The 21920-nt window shown below is 48.6% G+C and overlaps 1 protein-coding gene across 4 annotated transcripts in view; it reads right to left on the bottom strand.

Moving 5' to 3' along the window:
• Positions 1-21920, bottom strand: part of EXD3 (exonuclease 3'-5' domain containing 3) — a 252914-nt gene that overhangs the window by 134147 nt on the left and 96847 nt on the right. For all 4 annotated transcript variants that reach the window (XM_079324085.1, XM_079324083.1, XM_079324084.1 and 1 more), the window contains 3 exons: positions 19222-19295; positions 17973-18011; positions 491-657 (listed from right to left, as the gene is read on the bottom strand). In XM_079324085.1, coding sequence (XP_079180211.1) covers positions 491-657; positions 17973-18011; positions 19222-19295 — 280 coding nt within the window. The remainder of the gene's footprint in view (positions 1-490; positions 658-17972; positions 18012-19221; positions 19296-21920) is intronic.

The raw sequence follows: 21920 nt of genomic DNA, 5'->3' as shown, positions 1-21920 counted from the left end.
AGGTGACACAGTGCTTGAACAAGTGCAGATCTGTACAAGGAGAAAGAGCATATCCACACAACCAGGATCCCTGAATATGAATTGTTCAAAGCCATCTGTGGGACCTTCCCAGAATAATCAGCATTAAAAAAAAAAAATCAGCAAAACTTTGACACATCTGTAATCACCTCAGTAAAACAGAGGAGTATTTGCACTGGCAGAGTTGTCAGTGTTGATCTGGCAGAGGAGGTGTAAGAACCCCCAGCAGTATGAAGCCATCTTACAGAGCTTCTGTGTACTCAGGCATTAAAATGCTCTTTTCACAGACATTTCCAGGCTTATGACAAACAAGTGCAGTGTGTGCAGGGTCACAACAGGATCCAAGTACACGGAGGAAGCTTTTGCAAACTTCTGTCCCCGAGGATGCAGCACAGCAGACAATTTGAAGGAAATATACAGCGTTTGTACGACAAACAACCTGCGTGGAAAAGGCAGCAAACAGTGGATTTACCTGTCCTGGAGGTGCAGCTGGTGCAGCTCCTGGGCCAGGGCGTGGGGCAGCATGTCGGGGGGCACGTGGCAGTGGCGAGCCCAGCGCGCCGCCCCGCGCGCGTCGCAGTGCCGCAGCAGCGCCTGCACCAGCTGCCCCTGCAGCCAGCGGCTCTCCCCAACCGTGCTCTGCAATGGGCAAGGCAGCCTGTCAGTGCAGCTCCCATCTGGGGGCTCCTCCCCCCCTCCCAACAGGCACCCTCGTTGTAAAAACCTATTCCTTATATCTAGGCTGAATCTCCCCTGTTTTAGTTCAAAACCATCGGCTGCTGTTCTTTTGCAACAGGTCCTGCTAAAAACTGTCCTCATCTTTTTCATTGATCCCCTTTATGTACTGAAAGGTTCCTTGGAGCCTTCTCCAGCTGTCCCAGCTCTCCCAGAGCAGAGCGGCTCCAGACCCTGGAGCATCTTCTTGGGATGGCTTAGGATAGACATTCCCTGTCTCTCTAGGGCAGATGGTGATGTGGGGTGTCCACCATCCTTGGAAGTATTTGGCTGGATTGTTGGGATTGCCAGTCATCCATAGGTGGCAGGGAGGGCACATCAGCAAAGTATTCCTGAGTGCTGTTCAGAACCAGGAAAAGGCTGACATCAGCCTCCAGCCCCCTGCCCCCAGTGCTGTGAGATGGGGGCTCTGGGACCCCCCCAGTGCCAGGCACAGCTGTGGGTGGTGCCCAGGCTGGCAGAGGGGTAATCCTGCCTTGGAATTCAGCTAGATGAAATGTGCTGTGTGAGTCCCACATCCAGCTGGGGTGAACAATGATTGCATAAAGGAGTTCTTCCCTCTGTGTCTGTTCAAAGCCCTGTGAAGGTGAGAACTGGATCATTGCTTTGGGACAAACCCACTCTCAGGTGTCACTGTGCTCACACCTTCGAACAGGGAGAGCACTTTAGGACATCCCCTGCTCTCAGCTGTTCCCAGGAGGAAGGGAATGCCTTGGCCCACTGCAGCCCAAACTCATCCTGCCTGTGGTTTAAATGCAAACCCCAGCTCTGGCCAGAGAATGGCACAGTGTGCCTACCCCCTGGCAGAGGTGTGCAGCCATTTGAAAGGGGCAGTGACAGTCCCCAGGGTGACAGCTGGATGCACCTTCTGCCTTGTCCACCTCTGAGAGGCGCAGGTTTAAGAGGAAACACAGTGACACTGAGGGTCTCACCAGCTGCGTGGGGTGGGAGCTCCCTATCTCCTCCCCAAACACACACCCTGGAGCCCCCAAAGCCGTGCAGCAATTTCTCCTCTCTGACTTACTCACGGGTCTTCCCCTAAAGTTAATATTGTCAAGAAAACTGCTAAAACAAACTGAAACCCTATATGATGGCCCAGGACCCGTAGCTCTAGGACTGGCACTACAAACGAGAATCTCAGAGGAGTGAAATGCTCAGATCTGCCCTGGAAGCCCATCCCCACGCTGGCCATGCTGCTGCCATCTGCCCTGTGCTGCTCAAGGGCCCGAGCCTACTCCAGGGAGGGCAGCACCTTGCTCTGCCCAGCGTGTAGGAACAGCTCCCAGCTGGGTGGGAGGCTGTGGCCATGGGGCCTCATTCCTCACATTCCTGCAGTAACGAAAAGGTGAGAATTTGTCTTCAAAGCAGCCTCAGAGATCGGGAAACAAATCTGTTGATAGCCCCAAGGTAAAAAGGAAGGGAAACAGAAAGCCAAGGAGAAAAAAAGAATGACCCCGCCCAGAGGTGCAGGAGGGGGCAGAGGCTCAGAACAGCTCGGAGGGATCTGGCACCCCAGGTGGCAGCAGCCTGCTCACAAAAACTGCTGCCTCAGCACTCTGTCTGCACCCCGGAGACTCTGCCAAATGCCAAACCACAGCTCTTCTCATAGATATGTGGAGGAAGAGTTTTACTGCTGTTCCCAAGGCGCTGGGGGCACAGCAGGAGCCGGGGGAGCGGGACAGGGGTCCAGCAGCTCCCCAGGGGCTCAGGTACACGAGGAAGCAGCAGGGCAGGGAAAGGACAGGACACATTCTCCTGCTCATGCTTCTTGCCCTCTACATTCCCCCTGGCCATGCCAGTCGTGACCTTTGTGCCTCTCTCCCCTCTCTGCCTTCTGTGACTGAGCTCACTGGGCCAAGCACTGAACAAGTGAAGAGGGGCTGAGTTAAATCCTCCTGCACATCTGCCAAGCCACTTCTCAGAATCCTTCCCAAAAAGAACATACTTTGTTGCTAACATTACAGAGCAATTCCCTTTTCTTGCTCCCCCTGTGTCCATCCTATTGTCTCCCTGCCTTTTTTCTAAAACACAAACTCTTTGGTCATGGAGCTCTCTTCAGTTCACCCCGAGCCAATTCTTAATAAATCTCATTGTGGCAGCTTTATTTCAGGAAATAATGAGGTGCAGATTTTTTTAATATTATTTTAGTGATAATAGGTTTCTTCTTTCAACCACAAAAAACAAGTCTGTAAAGAAGGTTAATCTCTCAAGAGATATCCCATCTTGCATTCTGAAACAGAAAATAGCTTTGTTTGTCTTTTTACTGAAAAAAAAAGTAAAAACCCAACATTGCTCTAAAAGGGGAAAGGCTCCCACCGCAACAGCTCTGCAAGAGGCAAGAATGTGGAAACTTTGGCCCCAGAAGATGCGGGCACAGATGCAGAGAGCAGTGTTTCACCAGGCAGAATTCAGCAGCACATTCCATGTGCTTTGCTGTCAGTAAATGAACACTTCTCAAGAGGAAACTGGCACGGGTGCTCTGAGCAACACCAGCGACATCTCACAGCAGGAGAAGATTCTAGAGAGCATGAGGCTTGTTTACATCCCTCATGGAATTCTAGACATATCATACATTCTTTAATTCATATGAGCACACAGAAAGCCCTGACACCAACAATAACCCGTGATTAAAGCTTTCCACAGTGACGGCTGCAGATTTCCTACCCGTAGATCCTGTTCTCACCGCCAAGGCTTCACAAAGCTCACACCAGCCACACAGGGCAAGCTCAGCAATGTCCGGACCTTAACCCATCAACCATTTCTCCATTGGTACCAATAATTTTAAACCCAAATATCCAGTATCTCTCTTGGAAATCACCCTATCAAACCCTAGATCAATTTTATCTGTATGTGTTAAGCTACATTTCAGTCCCAGCCAATTCTGCCCTTTGCCTCAGCATCTTTTCCCAAAGAGGGACGTTATTCACACCACTGACACTGGCTATTTGCAGAGTCAGATTTTAATTTAACTTTTGAATGTCTTGGCCAATTTCCCCTGTTTTCAAGTGCTTCCAGAATCAACAAAAACCCCTCCTGCTAGTGTAGAGAAAATGTCAAGGAGAATATTTTAGAGTCAGCAATTTTAAAAGGAGAAAAAGAAACCCAAACTTGAAAAGGACAAACCTCTGTCAGCAGTGGAGGGCACTGAGAGCACTGCTGAATTCCCTGTGTTGTGACAGGTACAGACACCTGTGCTTTAACATTCCCAGAACATGCCACTTTGGTATTGTCACTGCAACTTTATTGTATTTGTGCTCGAGGTTTCTGTTTCCAAGTTTCCATCATTTGTGCTGCATGGAGAGATGCTACAGTGTCACCATCAGATGTCACTAAAGGGAGCCCCTTGAAGCATAAGGGTAGAGCTGGGACCCTCAGAGCCAGCTTAGACCAGAGCCACAGCTATTCCCTAAGGGGAGGGGGATCCTGCCTTCTGGAGAGCCTACAGAGATACTGCAATCCAGACTGGTTTGGGCTGGAAGGGACATTAAAGCCCATGCCACCCCTGCCACGGCAGGGACACCTTCCACTGCCCCAGGGTGCTCCAAGCCTCAATGTCCAACCTGGCCTTGGGCAGCCACAGCTGCTCTGGGCACCCTGTGCCAGGGCCTGCCACTCTCCCAGGGAAGGATTTCTCCCTGATGTCTAATCTAACCCTGCCCTCCTTCAGCTTAAGGCCATTTCCCCTTGTCCTGTCACTGTCTGCCCATGTAAAGTCCCTCTCCTTCTTTCCCAGAAAAACCCTTCAAGTCTCAACAGGTCACAATAAGGTCTCCCTGGAGCTTCTCTTCTTTGGGCTGGACTCCCCTGACTCTGCCACCCTGGCTTCAGAGCAGAGGGGCTCCAGACCACCTCTATGGCCCCTCTGGACTCTCCAAAAGGTCAATGCCTTTGTGGTGCTGAGGGCCCCAGAGCTGGACACTGTGCTGCAGGTGGAGTCTCACAAGGGCAAGGTGGAGGGGGGAAATCCTCTCCCTTGGATAAAAAGGCCAAATTTGCCTCCACTCCGTCCTGAGCAAGGCTTCCTGTGAAAGCAGCAGTCATTCAGCCATGGCCACCAACCACAGCCAGAGCCTGAGAACATCCTGAGAACAGCCTGAGAACATCCTGAGAACATCCTGAGAACAGTATGAGAACAAAATGAGAACAGCCTGAGAAGAGCCTGAGAACATCCTGAGAACAGTATGAGAACAGTATGAGAACAATGTGAAAACAGCCTGAGAACAGCCTGTGAACAGCCTGAGAACAGTATGAGAACAATATGAGAACAATATGAGAACAGTATGAGAACAATATGAGAACAATATGAGAACAGCCTGAGAAGATCCTGAGAACAGCCTGAGAAGATCCTGAGAACAGCCTGAGAACAGCCTATTAGAACAGTATGAGAACAGTATGAGAACAGCCTGAGAACATTCTGAGATCAGCCTGAGAACAGTATGAGAACAGTATGAGAACACCCTGAAGACACCCTGAGGACATGCTGAGGACACGCAGAGGACACACTGAGGACACCTGAGGACACACTGAGGACACTCTGAGGACATGCGGAGGACACGCTGAAGACACACTGAGGACACTCTGAGGACACGATGAGGACACGCTGCTTTCTCATGGGCGCGATGCTCTCGCTCACAGGCACCGCGGCTCATTCACAGAGTGGAGAAGAGCAGAAGAGGCTCCATGGAGAGCCCAGCAGCTCTCGGATAGCGATCGGATCACACTGCCAGAGCCACACTCCAGCCCAGGAGCCCATTACCACATCAATCCGGGGAAGTGGGCTTGATCCTGCTTCACAAGGCTCCAGCTCCCTGGGGCATGTTCGCACCACGCTCCTGCTTTGTGAACCAGGACACTCAGCTTCCTGGCGCCTCTTCCAATGGGCAACTCAGAGGAGTCTAACTTAGGATATCACTGGCAGGGATCAAGGCAAAGGCAACTCTTAAAGTCAACTTGCCTCTGTACTGGGGCTCCTCACAGGGAGCTAATTGTTCTGGGAAACCTGGAGGAAGCTGCTGGTCTGTGGTGAGCAGCTGAACAATATTGTGTGACAGGACATGTGTGCTCCATGTTCCTGTGTGCTCACACAGCCATGGCCAAGGGGCAGCCAGAAGAGTCACACAGCCTCTCTGGTGAAGCTCACCCCCACAGGGGCTTTAAAGGTCCCTCACCACCCAAACCATGCTGGGATTCCAGGAGATGGTCACTGGGTTGGAGCACATGGAGAGGCTGAGGGAGCAGGGCTTGTTCAACATAGGGAAGGCCTGGCTGGATGTAGAGGAATATAATCCCCTCTTCAGTTTTATCAGAGGGAACCAGACAAGATGGAATCAGACCCTCCCAGAAATTCCAGCCAGGCCAAAAAGTAGAAAAAAAACCAGGACACTGAGAATGGCTAAGTACTGCAACAGGCCCAGAGTGGCAATGGAACCAGGCAGGGCATGGCAACACCTTGTCCCACAAAGCTGGCCCTGCTCTGAGCAGGAGGCAGAGATGGCCTCTCAGAGAAGAGCTAATTTCAAACTGAAATGAGGCTCTGATTGTGTGATTAGCAGTGCCCTGCATTCCCCAGGCTCCTCTCCACACAGACGGGCAGCTTCTTGCAGCAACTACTGCTTTTAAGTCCCAAGCACCTCCCGGGCAAAGAACACCCAAGATCTCATTTACCCAGAATACAGGATGGTCCTGATCATGCTCAACAATACTACACAGAGATCCAAATACATTTCCTGCACTGGGATTCCTTCCAAATTTTTGTCAGGCAGCCCCTGAGGGTTTTCAACAGATGAAGTCATCGTGTCTCCAAAATCGGCTCCGGCTGCCACAGATGTGAGCAGGTACAGAGCAGAGGGAAAGAACCAACACAGCTTCAGAAGCAGATCTGCAGATAGAGTATTTTCAAAAAACACTGAGCAGGAGGTTGAGACATTTCCTTCAGCACACTGTTGGACATCCTCCATGGGCCTTCACACACCTCACAGAGCCACGGAACAGATGAACCTGCTGCTGGCAGCAGCTCCATGGCACAGGCCACCGACACTGCCCTCCACAGACGTGGAAAGCTCCAAACAGAAAGTTTCACTCAAATGAATGTGGCATGATCATTCCCAGATTTCACTTCAGTAGCTTCAGTAGTGGATAGCACAATGTTTCTTGGCTGGACAAAGCACAAACCCAAACAGAAATGGAGAACCATGGAATGTTCTGAGCTGGGGGAGGACCCACAAGAACCAGAGTGTCCAAGTCCTGTCCCTGGCCAGACCCCCCAACAATCCCAGCCTGTCCATCCCTGGTGTCCAAACGCTCCTGGAGCTCTGGCAGCCTCGGGGCCGTGCCCATTCCCTGGGGAGCCTGGGCAGTGCCAGCACCTCTGGGGGAGGGAAGAGCCTTGCCCTGAGCTCCAGCCTGAGCCTGGGCAGTGCCAGCACCTCTGGGGGAGGGAAGAGCCTTGCCCTGAGCTCCAGCCTGAGCCTGGGCAGTGCCAGCACCTCTGGGGGAGGGAAGAGCCTTGCCCTGAGCTCCAGCCAGAAACTCCCCAATAGATATTTAACAGGTTTAAGAGGGAAGGTGCAGTACTTAATAGGGACATTGCTCCCATGTGTCCAAGGCACCACCCAGCACAGAATCCCCCAGACACTTCAGGACAAGCTTTGTTATAAAGAGGGCACTGTGGGACATCTATGAGATAGCAAAGCTCATCCTGACACTGGATCCCACTCCCCACTGACTGAAAATCCTGTCCTAGAAAATCAGCTCTCACTGCCCAATTGGCCACTGCTGCTGCACAGAAGGTTTCAGTGATCTTGTCCCATTGCTCCTGTCACTGCAGACTTCTGACAGATCCCCAGAGGAAGGCAGCCTGGGGCTGTGCTGAGACCAATCAGCAGTGCCACTTGTCTTTGGGGCCACTGATCAATTCCTGGTCTTTTTCAGCAATGTCAGCATAGCCTGACACTGTGGGTGCTTTCCCAGATCATAACCTCTTAATTTAACCCACAATAAAGTCATTTTCCTCAATTACATCCCTCAACTCCTGGTATGCTGATACACAAAATCACAACCCACTGACAATATTTGTTCTCCCCTCCACTTAGCTGGTCAGGGAATGGCACAGGTGTATCTCTGCAATGAGCTGTAGTGTCTGACTAACCCCATTAAAATAACTTTTGTTTGAAGAGAAAAGTAACTGTATGCCATCCATAACCACCCAAAATACAATTACATAGCAAATAGACTAAGGCAACTTTACCCTACCTGCTTTTTCAGATATAATTTCTTTTTCCTTCTCTTCTGTGTGAAGTCTATCCTGAGGGTCTGTGCTTCCTTCCAAAATCCCTTTCTCACAACTGCAGAGGCACCTTCTGAATTCCAACCTAACCCTGGCCCCAGAGCTGTTGCTCATCCCAGGGATCAGCAAAGGACCAAGGATTTGGTCTGAATACATAAGCCACAGATTTCTGATGTGCTTCCAGATTTCTCACACCTCAGTCCCACGATGGCAGGCTGGAATATTTTCTGGGACCACTCCAGCACTTGGCAAGACTGAAGATGAATGAGGATAGGGAAATTGGCCAAACTCTTTCAGAGAAAGTAGTGTGCTACTTATCACAGTAGATGCTTTGTCTAAGCCCAATGGCACAGTGCATTGAAGACAAACTGGCAACTCTTATCTTCCCAGTGTATTCTGAAGTGGCATTTATCTCCCTGCCTTTTGTCATCATGTCACACACACTCATGAACAAAGTGTCACAGGCCCAGTGGCAAACCCTGCTCTCCAGCTGAAGGAAGTGGAGGCTCCCATTGTGTAGGGGTGACCTGCACTGCTGCTGCACTGCTGCCTTCTGTGACCAAACATTGTTTCTCTGGGCTTTCCAGCTTCAGAAGGTTTCTATAATCCAGGCACTTCCATAAATGTTCTATACAAGACACCATCCCAGAACTCTGCTCTGGTTTGTATCCTGGAGTAGAGAAGCTTGCATGAGGAAAATGCAGCTCCCTGCTAAGCTCTGGGGCTGTCTAAGGGTGCCTGTCCAATCTGAGCATTCCAAATTCCAGCTTAGCAGCAGCGTGTGACATCAACTTGTGCTACAGGATCTGTCTGCAGGAATTCCAGAGAGTGAGGAATTCTATGTACTGCCAGAGCTGGGCCCACTGTGGGGACAGGGACAGGGCCTGCAGCTCCACATCACCACAGGGCTGCCAGAGCTGCAGGTGTGGGAGGGAATGAAACCACTGCCTCTGTGCTTCTGCTGGGACCTGAATTCACAGGGTGACACCTCATCTGCTTGCTGGGATGTGCATGAGCCATCTTGGTTGGTTTGGAGCCTGGCATTAACCCCAATGAGCTAAACTAGTGTGCACCACCAGTAACTCCAATAAGGGTTCTCATACCCAGTCACATGCATCATGAGAATCCATAGACTCCATTTAGGGAAAAAAGTCTCCTCTTTTCTATATAGGAAAGCCTTCAAAGTAAATAAGCAAAAATCCTTACAATGGAAATACTTGCTCAGGAGCACAAACTCTTCCCATCATTAGTGTATGGAAAAAGAGATGCCCATGGGAACAAACATGGGTTACCACTGATTTCTGTTTTGTTATGCCCAAACCTCCCTGGCTCAGAGCCAAAGCAATAATCAGTATTTGTGCAAGATCTTTCCCAAAAGCAAAGCTTGGCAGTCAATTTTTCACTCCTTTAATCTCTTTTGGTACACTTCAGCTCCTGGTGGTTTTTGTTCTGAAGGAGAAATGCTTGAGAAGGTTGACTGAATGAACTCTGAAATTCACACCCTGGCAAATTGGACTGATTTCCTAAATCCATAATTACAACATTCCTCAGAGATATGCATTCTTTCAGAGCGAACAAGGGAAGATTAGTTTCCTGTTTCTTCCCATTTACATGACTTCTCTGTCAAGAGGAACTTTTTTTTTGTTTCTAAACAATCCTCTGTTTATGTGGTTCTCTTCTTGGCAGGGAACTGGGGAACTAATCTTGCCTAAAAGTATTATTCAGCCAAACTATCAATTGCCAGCAGCCTGATTCTCTGTGTGCAAGGCAGCTGATTTGCACAGGGTTTGAAGCCAATATCTATCAGTGACACTCAGCCAGAGGCTGATCGATTACAGAGGGTTTAAATAATCTGGGATGATTACTGAATGGCTGGATCGTTTTACTGCTGGCTGGGTAAGAAGGGCAGAGAGGGTCTGTGTGTGTGTGAAGCTGAAAATGGAGTGACACTGGCAAACAGAGCCCCTACACCTGCACAGCCCCAGCTCACAGCAGCCCCTGTGGGGCGAGGGCATCGTGGGGCTCCTGCCATGGAGCTGCAGGTAAGAACTGGCTCCCACCTGCAAACAGAGTACCTGCAGAGCCCTGTTGTTTGCTTTGGCTTTATCAGTGAATCCATCCTCTCCTTCTGTGCTACCCTGGGAAGCAAGCAAGCTCCATGTCCTATCTTCCCTCCTTTCCCTATTTGGCTGCACAGGTCAGTGTCAGGGCACTTGACCAGGGTTCCCTTGGTCCAGGAGCAAAAGGAACAGGAGTATGTGCCTGTTTGAAGTGAGCCTCTCCTCATTTTTGCACTGTGGGATACAAACAGGTGTTGTGGTTCTTCAGCTGGGAGAAGAGAAGGCTCTGGGGAGATCTTGTTTTGGCTCTTTGTTACCTGGAAGGAGCTTATAGAAAAGACAGAGTGACTTTATACAGAGGCAGTGACAGGGTGAAGTAGAACAGATGGGAGATTTTTCTTAGGTATTAGGGAGAAATTCTTCCCTGTGAGTGAGGTGAGACCCTGGCACAGGCTGCCCCTGGATCCCTGGAAGTATCCAAGGCCAGGCTGGATGGTGCTTGGAGCACCCTGGGATAGTGGAAGGTGTCCCTGCCCATGTTCCAAGGGGGTTGGAACAAGATGATTTTTAAAGTCCCCTCAAGCTCAAACCAGTCTGGGATTCTGTGACTTTTACTCTGTATTTGCTGCAGTTTGCAGTCACTATCAGGTATCCTGGATACCACTCTTGATACTGATTTTAAGGACCTGCTATGTTCCACACATTCCTATCAGGTTTTTCATGACCATCATTCCTGTATAGTTTCTTACTCCTAGGATGCTTTTCCCACTTGGCAGAACTAAACCTCCCCCAGCACACCCCAGTGGAGCTGAACAGCTCACTGATGCTCTTAACTCCTTAATCTAACCCTGACCTCTCAACCTACAGCCATAAGCCAATTAGCTCTTCTTTATACCATACCAGATCTCCTTCTGATGAAGCTGTGCTGCTGAGTGAATGCCTGCTAGTGACAGAAATGTAATTAGAGTGCTTAGAAGCATGCTGGCCCTGGCTGGTGGCAGGGGCCTAAGGTCAGAATGCATCTCTAACACACCAAAACAATTTAAAGGAGATTTTTCCTCCCCAGTGTGTTCTCTCCAGTTTCTTCTCTTCACTCTCCAGTACTTAATTCATTTGCACATTAAGGCTATTTGGCCATCACCTTTAAGACTGAGGTCCTGAGCTTTCCAAGGATCCCTTGCCAATCCCTCCCTGAAGCAGAATTAGACATACAGCTGTCAATTCCCAGCTTGGCCCCACAGATCCACACTTCAGTAAATGGGGGCTGATTTTCTAAAGTTATTGAACAAACACATCTTACATTACCCCAGAGAAATTTCTGGCTGACTTTTAAAATTATTTTGGACATTTTTGACATTGGGCAGCAAATTATGGCAGTTTGTCTTGGCTTCTTTGTACCTACTGTAATATTACACCAGAATTCATCAGCATCTTTGTGCTTAACCACAATTTATTTATCTAGCAATGTCTAGATTTGTTATAAATAAAACTACTACAATTGCAGTAGACGCACCAGCTCTCCAGGTCCTACAGAGAATTAACACAGCCTAAGCCATGCAGGAAGTAGTCAAAAGTATTTACATTTAACTGTACACGTCATCCTTTGACAGACTCTTCTTAGCTGGGGAGGCATGGAACATGCTACATGTCTGGCTTCCCCTGTGCTTCTCCCACAGCAGCTGGGGGTTTGCTCAATGCAAAGTTCCCATTTCTTTCAGCCCAGCAGTGCAAAGCTCATTAGTGCAGGTGCACATTTGCCTGGTCTCTCCTGGGAGCAGAACGCAGCCGCAGAACTGAATCACAGTCAGGGAATCAGAATATCCTGAGCTGGATGGGAACTCAGGGAACATCGAGTCCAGCTCCTGGAATTGCAGAATGCTGTTCCTGGTTACAGACATGCCTGTTCTCTGCAACAGCTCCATCACTCATCCTTTTGCTTTCCAGTAACTGGTATTATTTCAGCTTCCAATCAATATATGATTCCACTGACAAACTGAGCTGAATAGAAAATGGAAGGAGGTCGATACTTTGCCTCCCACTTTTCCTCCTACTACAAATTTCAGTTTGTCTATGGTTTCATATTCCTTTAAACCATGCTGTGGCTGTGTGCTCTCCCCAGAAACCTCCAACAAGAATAGTGAAGCCAAAGAAAATGGCAAAGGAAAAAAGCAGTATGAGTGTCAAAGCACTGTCACCTCCACTGAGCTCCTGCCAGTCCCTGAACAGGGGACAAATGCAGGGAGAGGAATTGAAGGAGAAATGGGATCTATAAGTAGGCAGTGGGGGAAGAAAGGCTGCCAGTTCTGACCTGAAATAAAGCAATTCCCCCAGTCCTGACTTCCCAAGAGAGACAGCAGACTTTAAACATTTTGCTAGTCCAGGTATAAACACCAGCTGTTCTGTAAAGTGGAAAAGGAAAAGAAAAACCAAACCTTCTCTTTTCTGCAATGGCAGCTGTTAGGGAGCTGCTTCAAACTGCAGGAAGATAAATGCAATTCTTTTGCAGATGGTTGAACTGGCGGGCTGCAGGCAAAACCAGAGCAGGAGCAGCTCCTGCATATTCACACACACCCCCATACTGGGAGCTGCTGGGCTCCAGTGCCTCAGCACCTCGGCACAAGCACCCACGTGCAGCACCACTGCTGGGACCATGAACGTTTATTTCAGCTGATGATTCCTCCGTGAGACTTCTAAGGCCAGAAGGAACAAAACAATCATCCAGTGGTTTAACTTCCTGCTAAAGAAGTCCATAAGTATTGTCAGGGGACTCCACACGGCTGGTTCAACTCGTTTGGATTTCCACCTTCCAGGAAAAGAGCCAGTCTGGGTTTGATGCTTAAATCATAAAATCCCATCCCACCCCTGAATAAACACTTTACTCCAACCAGAGGAAAAGATGATTTTGTATTGCAGCCTTATACTGAGAGACATGTCACTTATTCATCACCTCCAGAGCATCATTCCCATCTGCACAGCACACACTGCTTCATTCCTTATAGATATTCAGTTCCTCACACTGCAGAGAGGTTGCTGTACTCAAAAAAATTTAAAGTTTTCCCTAAATTCAGGGGTTCCAGGGAAGAACAGTGGATGTGGGCATTTGCAAAGTGATCTTTTTGACTCCTTGTCGTTATTCAAGACTCCCCAGAGCAGAAGTCTTGGTCAGGTGTTCTGGACACAAAAAAACCTTTGAAAAAATAAATGGCATTCTGCTCTTTAAAATCCCTTTTAAAATTCCCTCCTTGAGTGTAACAGCTTTTACATTTTATTCCAGAGGTAGCTGTGTCGAAATGGCTCTGTACAGAAAGAATCTTGGCATTAGCCACTGCCATTTAGAAATTAATTGGTCAAATAAATAAGATTACATGAACTCCTTGCTGCAGTGTAAGGTAATTTACACATATTAAGTACCAGGAATTGTCAATGGTTTTCCAACGTATTGCACAGAAGGAAGGGCAGATTTCTGAATATTGTCTGTAAGCAGCAAAGCAGCGTAACAACCCTTGAGCTGTTCTGGAATTGGAGTTCTGCATTTCCTAGGAATTACCAGCATCTGACCCCTACTCACCCAGAGAAGGAGCTGGCACAGTGCCTGATTTTCATGGTCAGAAATTTTAAAATAAATAAGCTATCTCACTGTTCCAGCTGGAGGAGGACAGAGATCAGCTGCAGGCTCTCCCTGTGCAGAACAAGGAAGCAGCTGCCCCCAGGGCCCATCTCTGCATCCTCACAAGGCCAGAAGAGACAGAGGAGCTGCAGGACAGGGAGCTGAGGAAAATGAGGGAACTTTTCTGGGAGGTGCTGTGCTCTCCTCTCAAACCACACACCAAGGTTGGAGTGGCCCCAACCAATGCAGAATCAGAGAATTGTTCAATGATTAAGGCAGAAAAATCCCTCTGAGATCATCAAGTCAACCATCAGCACAATACCAACCACATTCATCACTAAGCCATGTCCCCAAGTGCCACATCCACACATTTTTTGAACACTTCCAGGGATGGTAACCCCATCACTGCCTTGGGCAGTCCATTCCAGTGCTTTACAGCCCTTTCCATGATTTTTTTTTTATCCAATATCTAATCTAGACATTCTCTGGTGCATCTTGAGGCTGTTTACTCTCATCCTGAACAAGAGGCCCCTGCTCCCCAGCAGCACCCACAAAACAAGTAACATCTTTCCAAACAGCAGTGCTTTTCTGAGCACCAGATTCAGAAGGGTTTCAGATGTTTAATTTTGAGAAGTTAAGTTCCCTGTGCAAACACTAGCACAGAACAATGTGGGATGTAGCAGCAAAAATCCTCTTGGCTTAAGTTCAATAAAAGTGAAAATCCCATTTCTACCCACTCCCTGTGTCCTGGACACCTCACAGTGGTTATAGCACTGACAAAACCAATTAAACCGATGGGTTTGAACCCTGCCCAGTGCTGCTTCCAGTCACTGTCCCCAGCAAGAGCTACAGAGCTGGGCAGTGTCACCCAGTTCTGCTTCACAGGAGAAGGAGTTTCATCACAGGAAAGGCCAAATAAACACACAGACATTTCTTGGTATAATTTCTTGGTATGTTTGAGATAACATTTCAAACTGATCTGGCACTGATCAGCCCAGCTGAGTGTAGAAGGGCCTAGCTACAAGACCCCAAAACACTGGTGAGAAAACAGGACTGAGAGCAGGGCAGCAGAACCATCCTACACCCAAGTACTCTGTCAAACTGGGACATTTCAATTTACCAAAATGCAGGTGTCTGGTGCTCTTTGAGATGTCCTGGTGCTCCAGCTGCCCCCTGAGACAGAAGTGTCCCTCAGCAGTGCCCTTGCCATGCTACATCCTCCTGCAAGTATCTCAGACACAGTCTGACACCTAAACCCTGCCAGAGGTGACATCTGCCACCAGACTCACTCTCCTACCATGCTTCTCATTGATATTACAGTTTCATGTGTGTTTATTTTTTGAAATCTGGCATGGAAAAACTCCTTCCATGGAGAAACTCCTTCCATGCTTTTTAGTGATTTTGTCCTACAGAATGCCCAGGGGAACATCTGGCCTCCACAGCCCCTCTTGCTGCTGGCCTGCAGACCCTGGCAGGAGCACCCTGAACACATCTGAGGAGAGCCACAGAGCAGCTGTGCTGGGCTTGCTCTGCCCAATTCAACCACCTTTGTGCAGCTGCTGAGGCCAGGACAAGCACAAAGCATGCAAAAACAGCAGCACAAAGGCTCACAGAAAGCAGGCAGGAGCCTCATGCCCTGCTTCTTTTTCCCTGTTTATCTTCCATCAATATCCTCCACATCTTCCCCTCTTGCTGGCACTCCCTGTGTTCCAGCAGCCCAGGTTCCCTTAGGAAGGGAATGAAGAGCAAGCAGCTGGCACTGAGCACAGAGAGTCTCTTCTCTTCCCCTCCCTCTGCCCTCCAGGCATGGAGAAGGTGCTGCAAGGGCTGACCAGGTCTGCAGCAGCCAGTGGGGATGAGGGCAGCCTACCTGGGGTATGAAGACGTTTGGATCCCTCTGCTTCCCCTCCTGCCTGCTCTGCCATCCCTGCCTGCACTGGGCACTGGCAGGTGGAGTAGGCAAAACCAGTTTATTACAGGGCTGGAAACAGGTTTTATTGACCCCACAATTAAATCCTGAGTTTCTGCTGTTTATAGGAGCAGTCAGGATCACACCTGGGATTCATACAGAGCAGGAACAGGAAAATCTGTACTTGCACTGCCCAGGGTAAACAAAAGAAAATCCCAGCCCCAAAATGTCACTGGTCAGCAATGGCAAGCTCTGAGCAAGGACAGTCCCACTAGTCATATCTATATGGTTTATATCTTTTTTATGGCTGCAGCAAAGAATTTGAAAAAAATTGAAACTGAAAAAAAAATCCCATGAAGACTTCCAACCACTTTGAATTTCAAATTGAAAAAAGTATTCAAAAACAATCCAGTAATTCTGACTGAGAGTTTGCCATTGTGGAGTATTTTGAGAGTTTTCGGTTCCTATTCCTCCAGGTGACCAGAGGTCACATTGTATGTCATCTTCTTTCTCCTGTCCTTAATAATGCCTACCAGGCAGAGCTTGGGAGATCCAAACTTTATGTGAGCCTCAGATGAACACAGGGATGGAACACACAACACAAATTTCATGGCTCTTCAGCTCTACAAGGAGCCTAAGGAATTTTTTTGATCAAACATGTCAGGTCACTGGTGAAGTTCTAACCTTTTGTGAAGCTGTTGCCCGGAGCAGCTGTGGCTGCCCCTGGGTCTCTGGCAGTGCCCAAGGCCAGGCTGGATCAGCTGGGAGCAGCCTGGGGCAGTGGGAGGTGTCCCTGCCCACGGCAGGGAGTGGAACTGGATGAACTTTAAGGTCCTTCCCACCTCAAACCAGTCTGGGATTCTGTGAAGCTCTGAGTGAACTTTGAGCCATTCCCTCCTGTAAAGCCCAACCTTTCAAAACCAATTAAGTCCTGGACAATGTTAGTCTTTGCAATGAAAACCAAAACTTCCTCAAAGATCCTTCCTTTATTCCCTCCTTTCCCTGCCAGCAGCAGCCACCAGCCTGCACAGGTTGTTGTTTCAGCTTCCTGCAGATGCACAGGTACAGATTCCCATCACTTTCAAGTGATGCCAGAGACAGGGATCTCTGATAGCACTGAGTCAGGCTGATAACAGGCAAGTTTCAGCATCACTCGGCTGATAATTACACAGCTGTGAAAAACACACCAGTTGGCACCAAGCAGGAAATACAGAGTTTGGAACCCTTTGGAAAGACAACCTTCTGCCCCAGTGCAGCCTGCAGCTCTGTGCTCTCAGGGCTCACCAGGTACCACACAGGTGCTTTCCAGGGACATTCTGAGCCTCTTCTCTCTCCAGAGTGGGAGACTTGGGGACTTTATCCCACACTCCATCATCAACAGAAAGACCCCTTCCCCACACACACCAAAGCACATCCTGATGTGAGAATCACGGAGTAATGGAATCTCCTAAATGGAAGAGACCCACAGGGATCATGGTGTCCAGCCCCTTGAGCTGCATGGAAGAACCCAACAGTCCTTTGCTGGTGTGTCCAAACAGTGCCTGAGCCCTCAGACCCCTGAGACCATCAGCCTGGCCTGTTACCACTCTGAGCCCTCACTGACCCTTCAGATGCATTCTCAGAAACCCCTAATGGCTGCAGAGGAATCACAGAACAGGAACAAACACTCACAGTGGGGCTGCAGTTCCAGAGGGAAATCATGGATGCATAAATAACCACTATTGGTTTATCACCATGGAATTTCACTCTGTTTCATTGTCACATTTGTAATTGTTGTAGGATCAGGCCAAACCATGACTGCCTTGTTTGCACCCAAGAAAAACCCACCCTGCTCCCTTCTCCTTGTGCTGTTAATATTACTTGTGTCCTGCAGCACAAGACAGAGAAGTCACAGTATCAGTCACCTGAAAATGGTCAGAGCATGCACAGGCAATCTAACATTTATCCCAGTTTCCTCACACACCTTGCTAGCTGCTGAAGAACAGCCTCTTTTCCCCCTTCATCTTATCCAGGTCACAGAATCACAGAGCCACAGAATATCCTGAGCTGGAAGGGACCCACGAGGATCACTGAGTCCACCCCCTGGCCTTGCACAGTCCCATCCTGGGCATCCCTGAAAGCACTGTTCCAACATTCTAGTTTGGCTCCAGCCAAAGGAAAGCATTTGCAAAACCATAAAAGGAATTAAAATACAAGTGCTCTCCCTTGCCCTGCCCTGCATTTACAATTTTGCTTCCAATGTGTTGAGAAAGTGAAGAACTGTGATAGCAGGACTACAACATCCAGAGACAGATATGCTAAAACTTCTTAAAATAACCTCCAATCAAACAACCCTGGGAGAGGGAAATCCACACTCACCTGAATGTGGTCTGCCCAATTCTCCTCAGTCATAGTTTTCTGAAAAGACAAAAACACTGCTGAGCCATGTTAGGAAAGGGAAGGTGTTCCATGCAGCAAACTAGAAATGAACACCTCATTGTCCCCATTGGCATCACCTGTGCCCAAGGAATGCACCCTGGGACACACAGAATACCTCCTCAGCTCCTCAGTGTCTCCAGCTGGGGCATGGCAGAACAGAGCTTGGAGAAGTGAATTCAGGGAACTCTGGCACCACAGCACATGAAGCATAAAAGTGCCTATGCAGTTTGTTTGACTGTTCATCTCCCCAGCAGACAGGAGGAGCCATCCTGAGGGCTCCAGCCCAAGGACGGATCCCAGGGGTCATCTGCAAGGCTGAGCCTTCACAATATAAAAATACAATTTTTCTCAACAGTCAAATCATGAAAAATCCTCCGGAATTACAAGGTCTATGAAAGGAATCTGACAAGTTAATATTCTCATTCTAATGCAGTTCAGAGCCAAACTTGGGGAGAAACTCAGGAGGGGACCTGCTCTCCACTCTGCCAAGGACTGCATGAGACCCACCATGAGCCCCATCCCAGAGCTGGCAGAGGAAACAGGGAGTGTCAGTGCCACTTTTATGGAAAGGTACAAGAGCAAACAGGGAGCAAGAGCCTCAAAGAAAACAGCTTTGAGATATCCAAGCATGTAATTTAAATATTAGTGAGATAAAGAAGCCATTTAACCAGAGCTCAGACACAGCTGTGAACGGTAAACAGAGAGCACCAAAGAGCTCTCAGAAGAGACTGTGTCCAGAAACAGCTGCCAAATGTACCTTAATGGAAATAACTGGCCAGCTTGGATACTTTAAATCAAGCAAATTCTCCAAAACAAAGGAAGTGGAATGCCAGAGAGAGCAGAACACCAGATCACGAATCCATCCCCTCTGCTAAACAAATACACCTGGAGAAATGCTCCCTGCTCTCTCTGTGGATGACCAAGGTCCCTACAGTGATGTCATCCAATATTAAAGCTCTGAGATGCAGGAGGCTGAAGTGCTCCATCCCCCCCAGCTCCTCTGGCAGTGGGTTTGGCAGGCAGCAAAGACAGATCAGAGCCTTCCCTGAAGGACTGGGAGGACCTGGGAGCAGAACTTGAAAAAAAACTTGATCATAAATTATTGATGTATTTTGATTATCTTAATTAAGTTATTAAAAATGTAAATGTAACAAAAATCCTTATTCCACACACACAGCACAGTACATACCTCAACAAATCTCTTATAAAAGAGGTAATTCAGGGTTCTCAAGTGCCGCTGATTTATAACATTGGGGCAGAGAGCTGAAAGAAGGAAAAAGACATTTAAGTACACAGCATTTCCTGGAAGTTTTACTGTCTAGACATTACACTTTTCCTTCCCCAGTGTCAGACTGGGTTTGTGGAAGGCAGGATGCCCTCACATTGGAACAATGAGGGACAGAGTCACACACTGTCAGCTTATCTCAACTATGCACTGTTATTTACACTTTCATCCGTGATTAGCAATGCTAATTCTCGGGTCTGATATCTCTGCTTCCACCACCGCTGAGCGATAAGATCCACTCCCTGGTTCAATATGCTCCACAGACAATGACTTCACACCTTTAATTAGGCAGCATCCTCACACGGGCACCGCCTCAGTCTCTAGAGGCTGCATTCTTTTGGGTTTAATTGGACCTGTGCTGATAACTCATTGAAGCAGTTGTGAACAGCTCACTCAGGATATAAACTTGTGGCTGAAGTTTATAAAGCACAGATCCATGAAAGAGGCTCCATATCCATACAAAGAGGGTGGGGAATACTGTTTCGCTGAGCTAGCAAGCCACAGTTATTATTATTTTTATTGCTGTCACCTTCATTACATATGGCTCAATGCAACTGCAAAACCCAAGACCTTCACACAGCACCTTCTTTCGAAATCCAGTGCAAGGAGAGATAAAGGCTGGAGAGAAAAGACATGAAGCAGCATTAGCACAGGTATCTGTCAGTTCCTGCTGGATGCTTGGCTGCCTGTACAAGGGAAAGGCTTCACCAAGCCTTCCTTGGACTTTCAGATGATGTGGAAGATGTTACTTCCCCCAAACAGGGCCCCTGGGACCTGGTGTCTTGAACACAAAGAAACCCCTTAGAGCAGCCCCCCTTCTTCTTATCAAAACTTCTGTTATCTCTTAGGTTTCCTATTGGTTTTTAAGGTTGTTAAGTGATTGGTCTTTCTTACTTAGAATTTTAAGGTAATTGGATAGTTTGTAATTTGTAGTTCTTATTGGTAAGGAATTCAATCCTCTAGAAAGCTGTAAAAACCCCTTGTTATATTGTATAATGGGACTTTGCACGCGAACCCCCTTGGAAGAAATAAAGTTCCCTTCAGAGCTCCTGCAGCAGCCCTGAGGCTCTGTCCCTGCTAGTGAGAAGTGTCCCTGCCTCCAGAGCTCTCAGAGCTGTCTGGACTCTCCCGGCAGCCCGGGGCTGGATCACCTCCAGTCGCTGGCAGCTACAAGATGGGGCTGAAACCATCCCACTGGGAGCCAGAGGGAGCAGGACCAGCAGCCACACAGACAACAGGAATGTGAAATTCTCTGTAGCCTCCCTTGAATGAGCACCCACAGGGAGAAACTGATTCCTCATCCCTTTGTGTGCCCCACACAGGGCATGCCCAAGGACTAAATCCCAGGAGAACAAAGAGTGATCTCTGGATAGCAGAGCCTGCGATCAGGGGTGTGGATTGGAGTCCCACTGGTCACAGCAGCTCTTCAGAGTGCCCTGAAGTATCACCTCAGAATGTGAACGTTTCTATTCAAACAGAAATGGTTAAAGCTGCTATTTGCAAGTTAATTTGCAAGTTCCACAGTGTGACAACAAATCCTTCCCCTCAAAGCATCTGAGGAAATTACTGCAATTATCATGCAGGATATTGCACCAGTAAATATGGTGATCTTTCCTCCTGATATTGTCCCAAGAGCTGGAGAAAAAATCATCAGCTCATGGAAAGGAAAACTCTCTGAAGCATGTAAGATCAACACAGAAACTAGTAACACCACCACCTAACTTAAAGTTTTCAAAGCTCTTCAGAAAGAACCATGGCATGACCCCTCTAGGCCACACAAAAGATCCACCAAACAGCTTTTTCTGTGAGCTTCGAAAGAAAATATCCAAAGCATGAGCTCTGGCAGAACTGGGAGAGTTGAATGCTTGGCTTCTGTGTAGAAAAGAGAAGAACGTGGATGGACTGGAAACATGTTTGAAGGCACTGGTGGAATATTTTATTCTGATGGAGCAAAGGTATTGAGTCTGAATCTGGGTTTATATATTTTATTGCAAAAAAAAAAATCAAACCAGAGAAGGTTGAATCTGAGAAGAACCTGGGGGTGCTGTGGGTGGGAGCTTGACCTGCCCCAGCCCTGAATGCTCCTGTCCTGATCTGATCCCCAGTGTGGGCAGCAGGGGAGGGGGAGATTCTGCCCCTCTGCCCAGGTGAGACCCCACCTGCAGAGCTGAGCTAGCAACTGGGGCCCAGCTCCTGTTGGAATGGATCCAGAGGAGGCCATGGAGATGCTCCAAGGGCTGGAGCCCCTCTGCTCTGAGCCAGGCTGGGAGAGCTGGGGGTGCTCACCTGGAGAGGAGAAGGATCCAGGGAGAGCTCAGAGCCCCTGCCAGGGCCTAAAGGGGCTCCAGGAGAGCTGCAGAGGGGCTGGGGACAAGGGATGGAGGGACAGGACACAGGGAATGGCTCCCACTGCCAGAGGGCAGGGCTGGATGGGATATTGGGCAGGAATTGTTCCCTGGCAGGGTGGGCAGGGCTGACACAGGGTGCCCAGAGCAGCTGTGGCTGCCCCTGGATCCCTGGCAGTGCCCAAGGCCAGGCTGGACACTGGGGCTGGAGCACCTGGGACAATGGGAGGTGTCTGAGACCATGGCACAGATGGAATG

This window comes from Erithacus rubecula, assembly GCF_903797595.1.
Source record: "Erithacus rubecula genome assembly, chromosome: 21".
Lineage (NCBI taxonomy): Eukaryota > Metazoa > Chordata > Aves > Passeriformes > Muscicapidae > Erithacus > Erithacus rubecula.
This window is presented reverse-complemented; position numbering and strand designations above follow the sequence as displayed.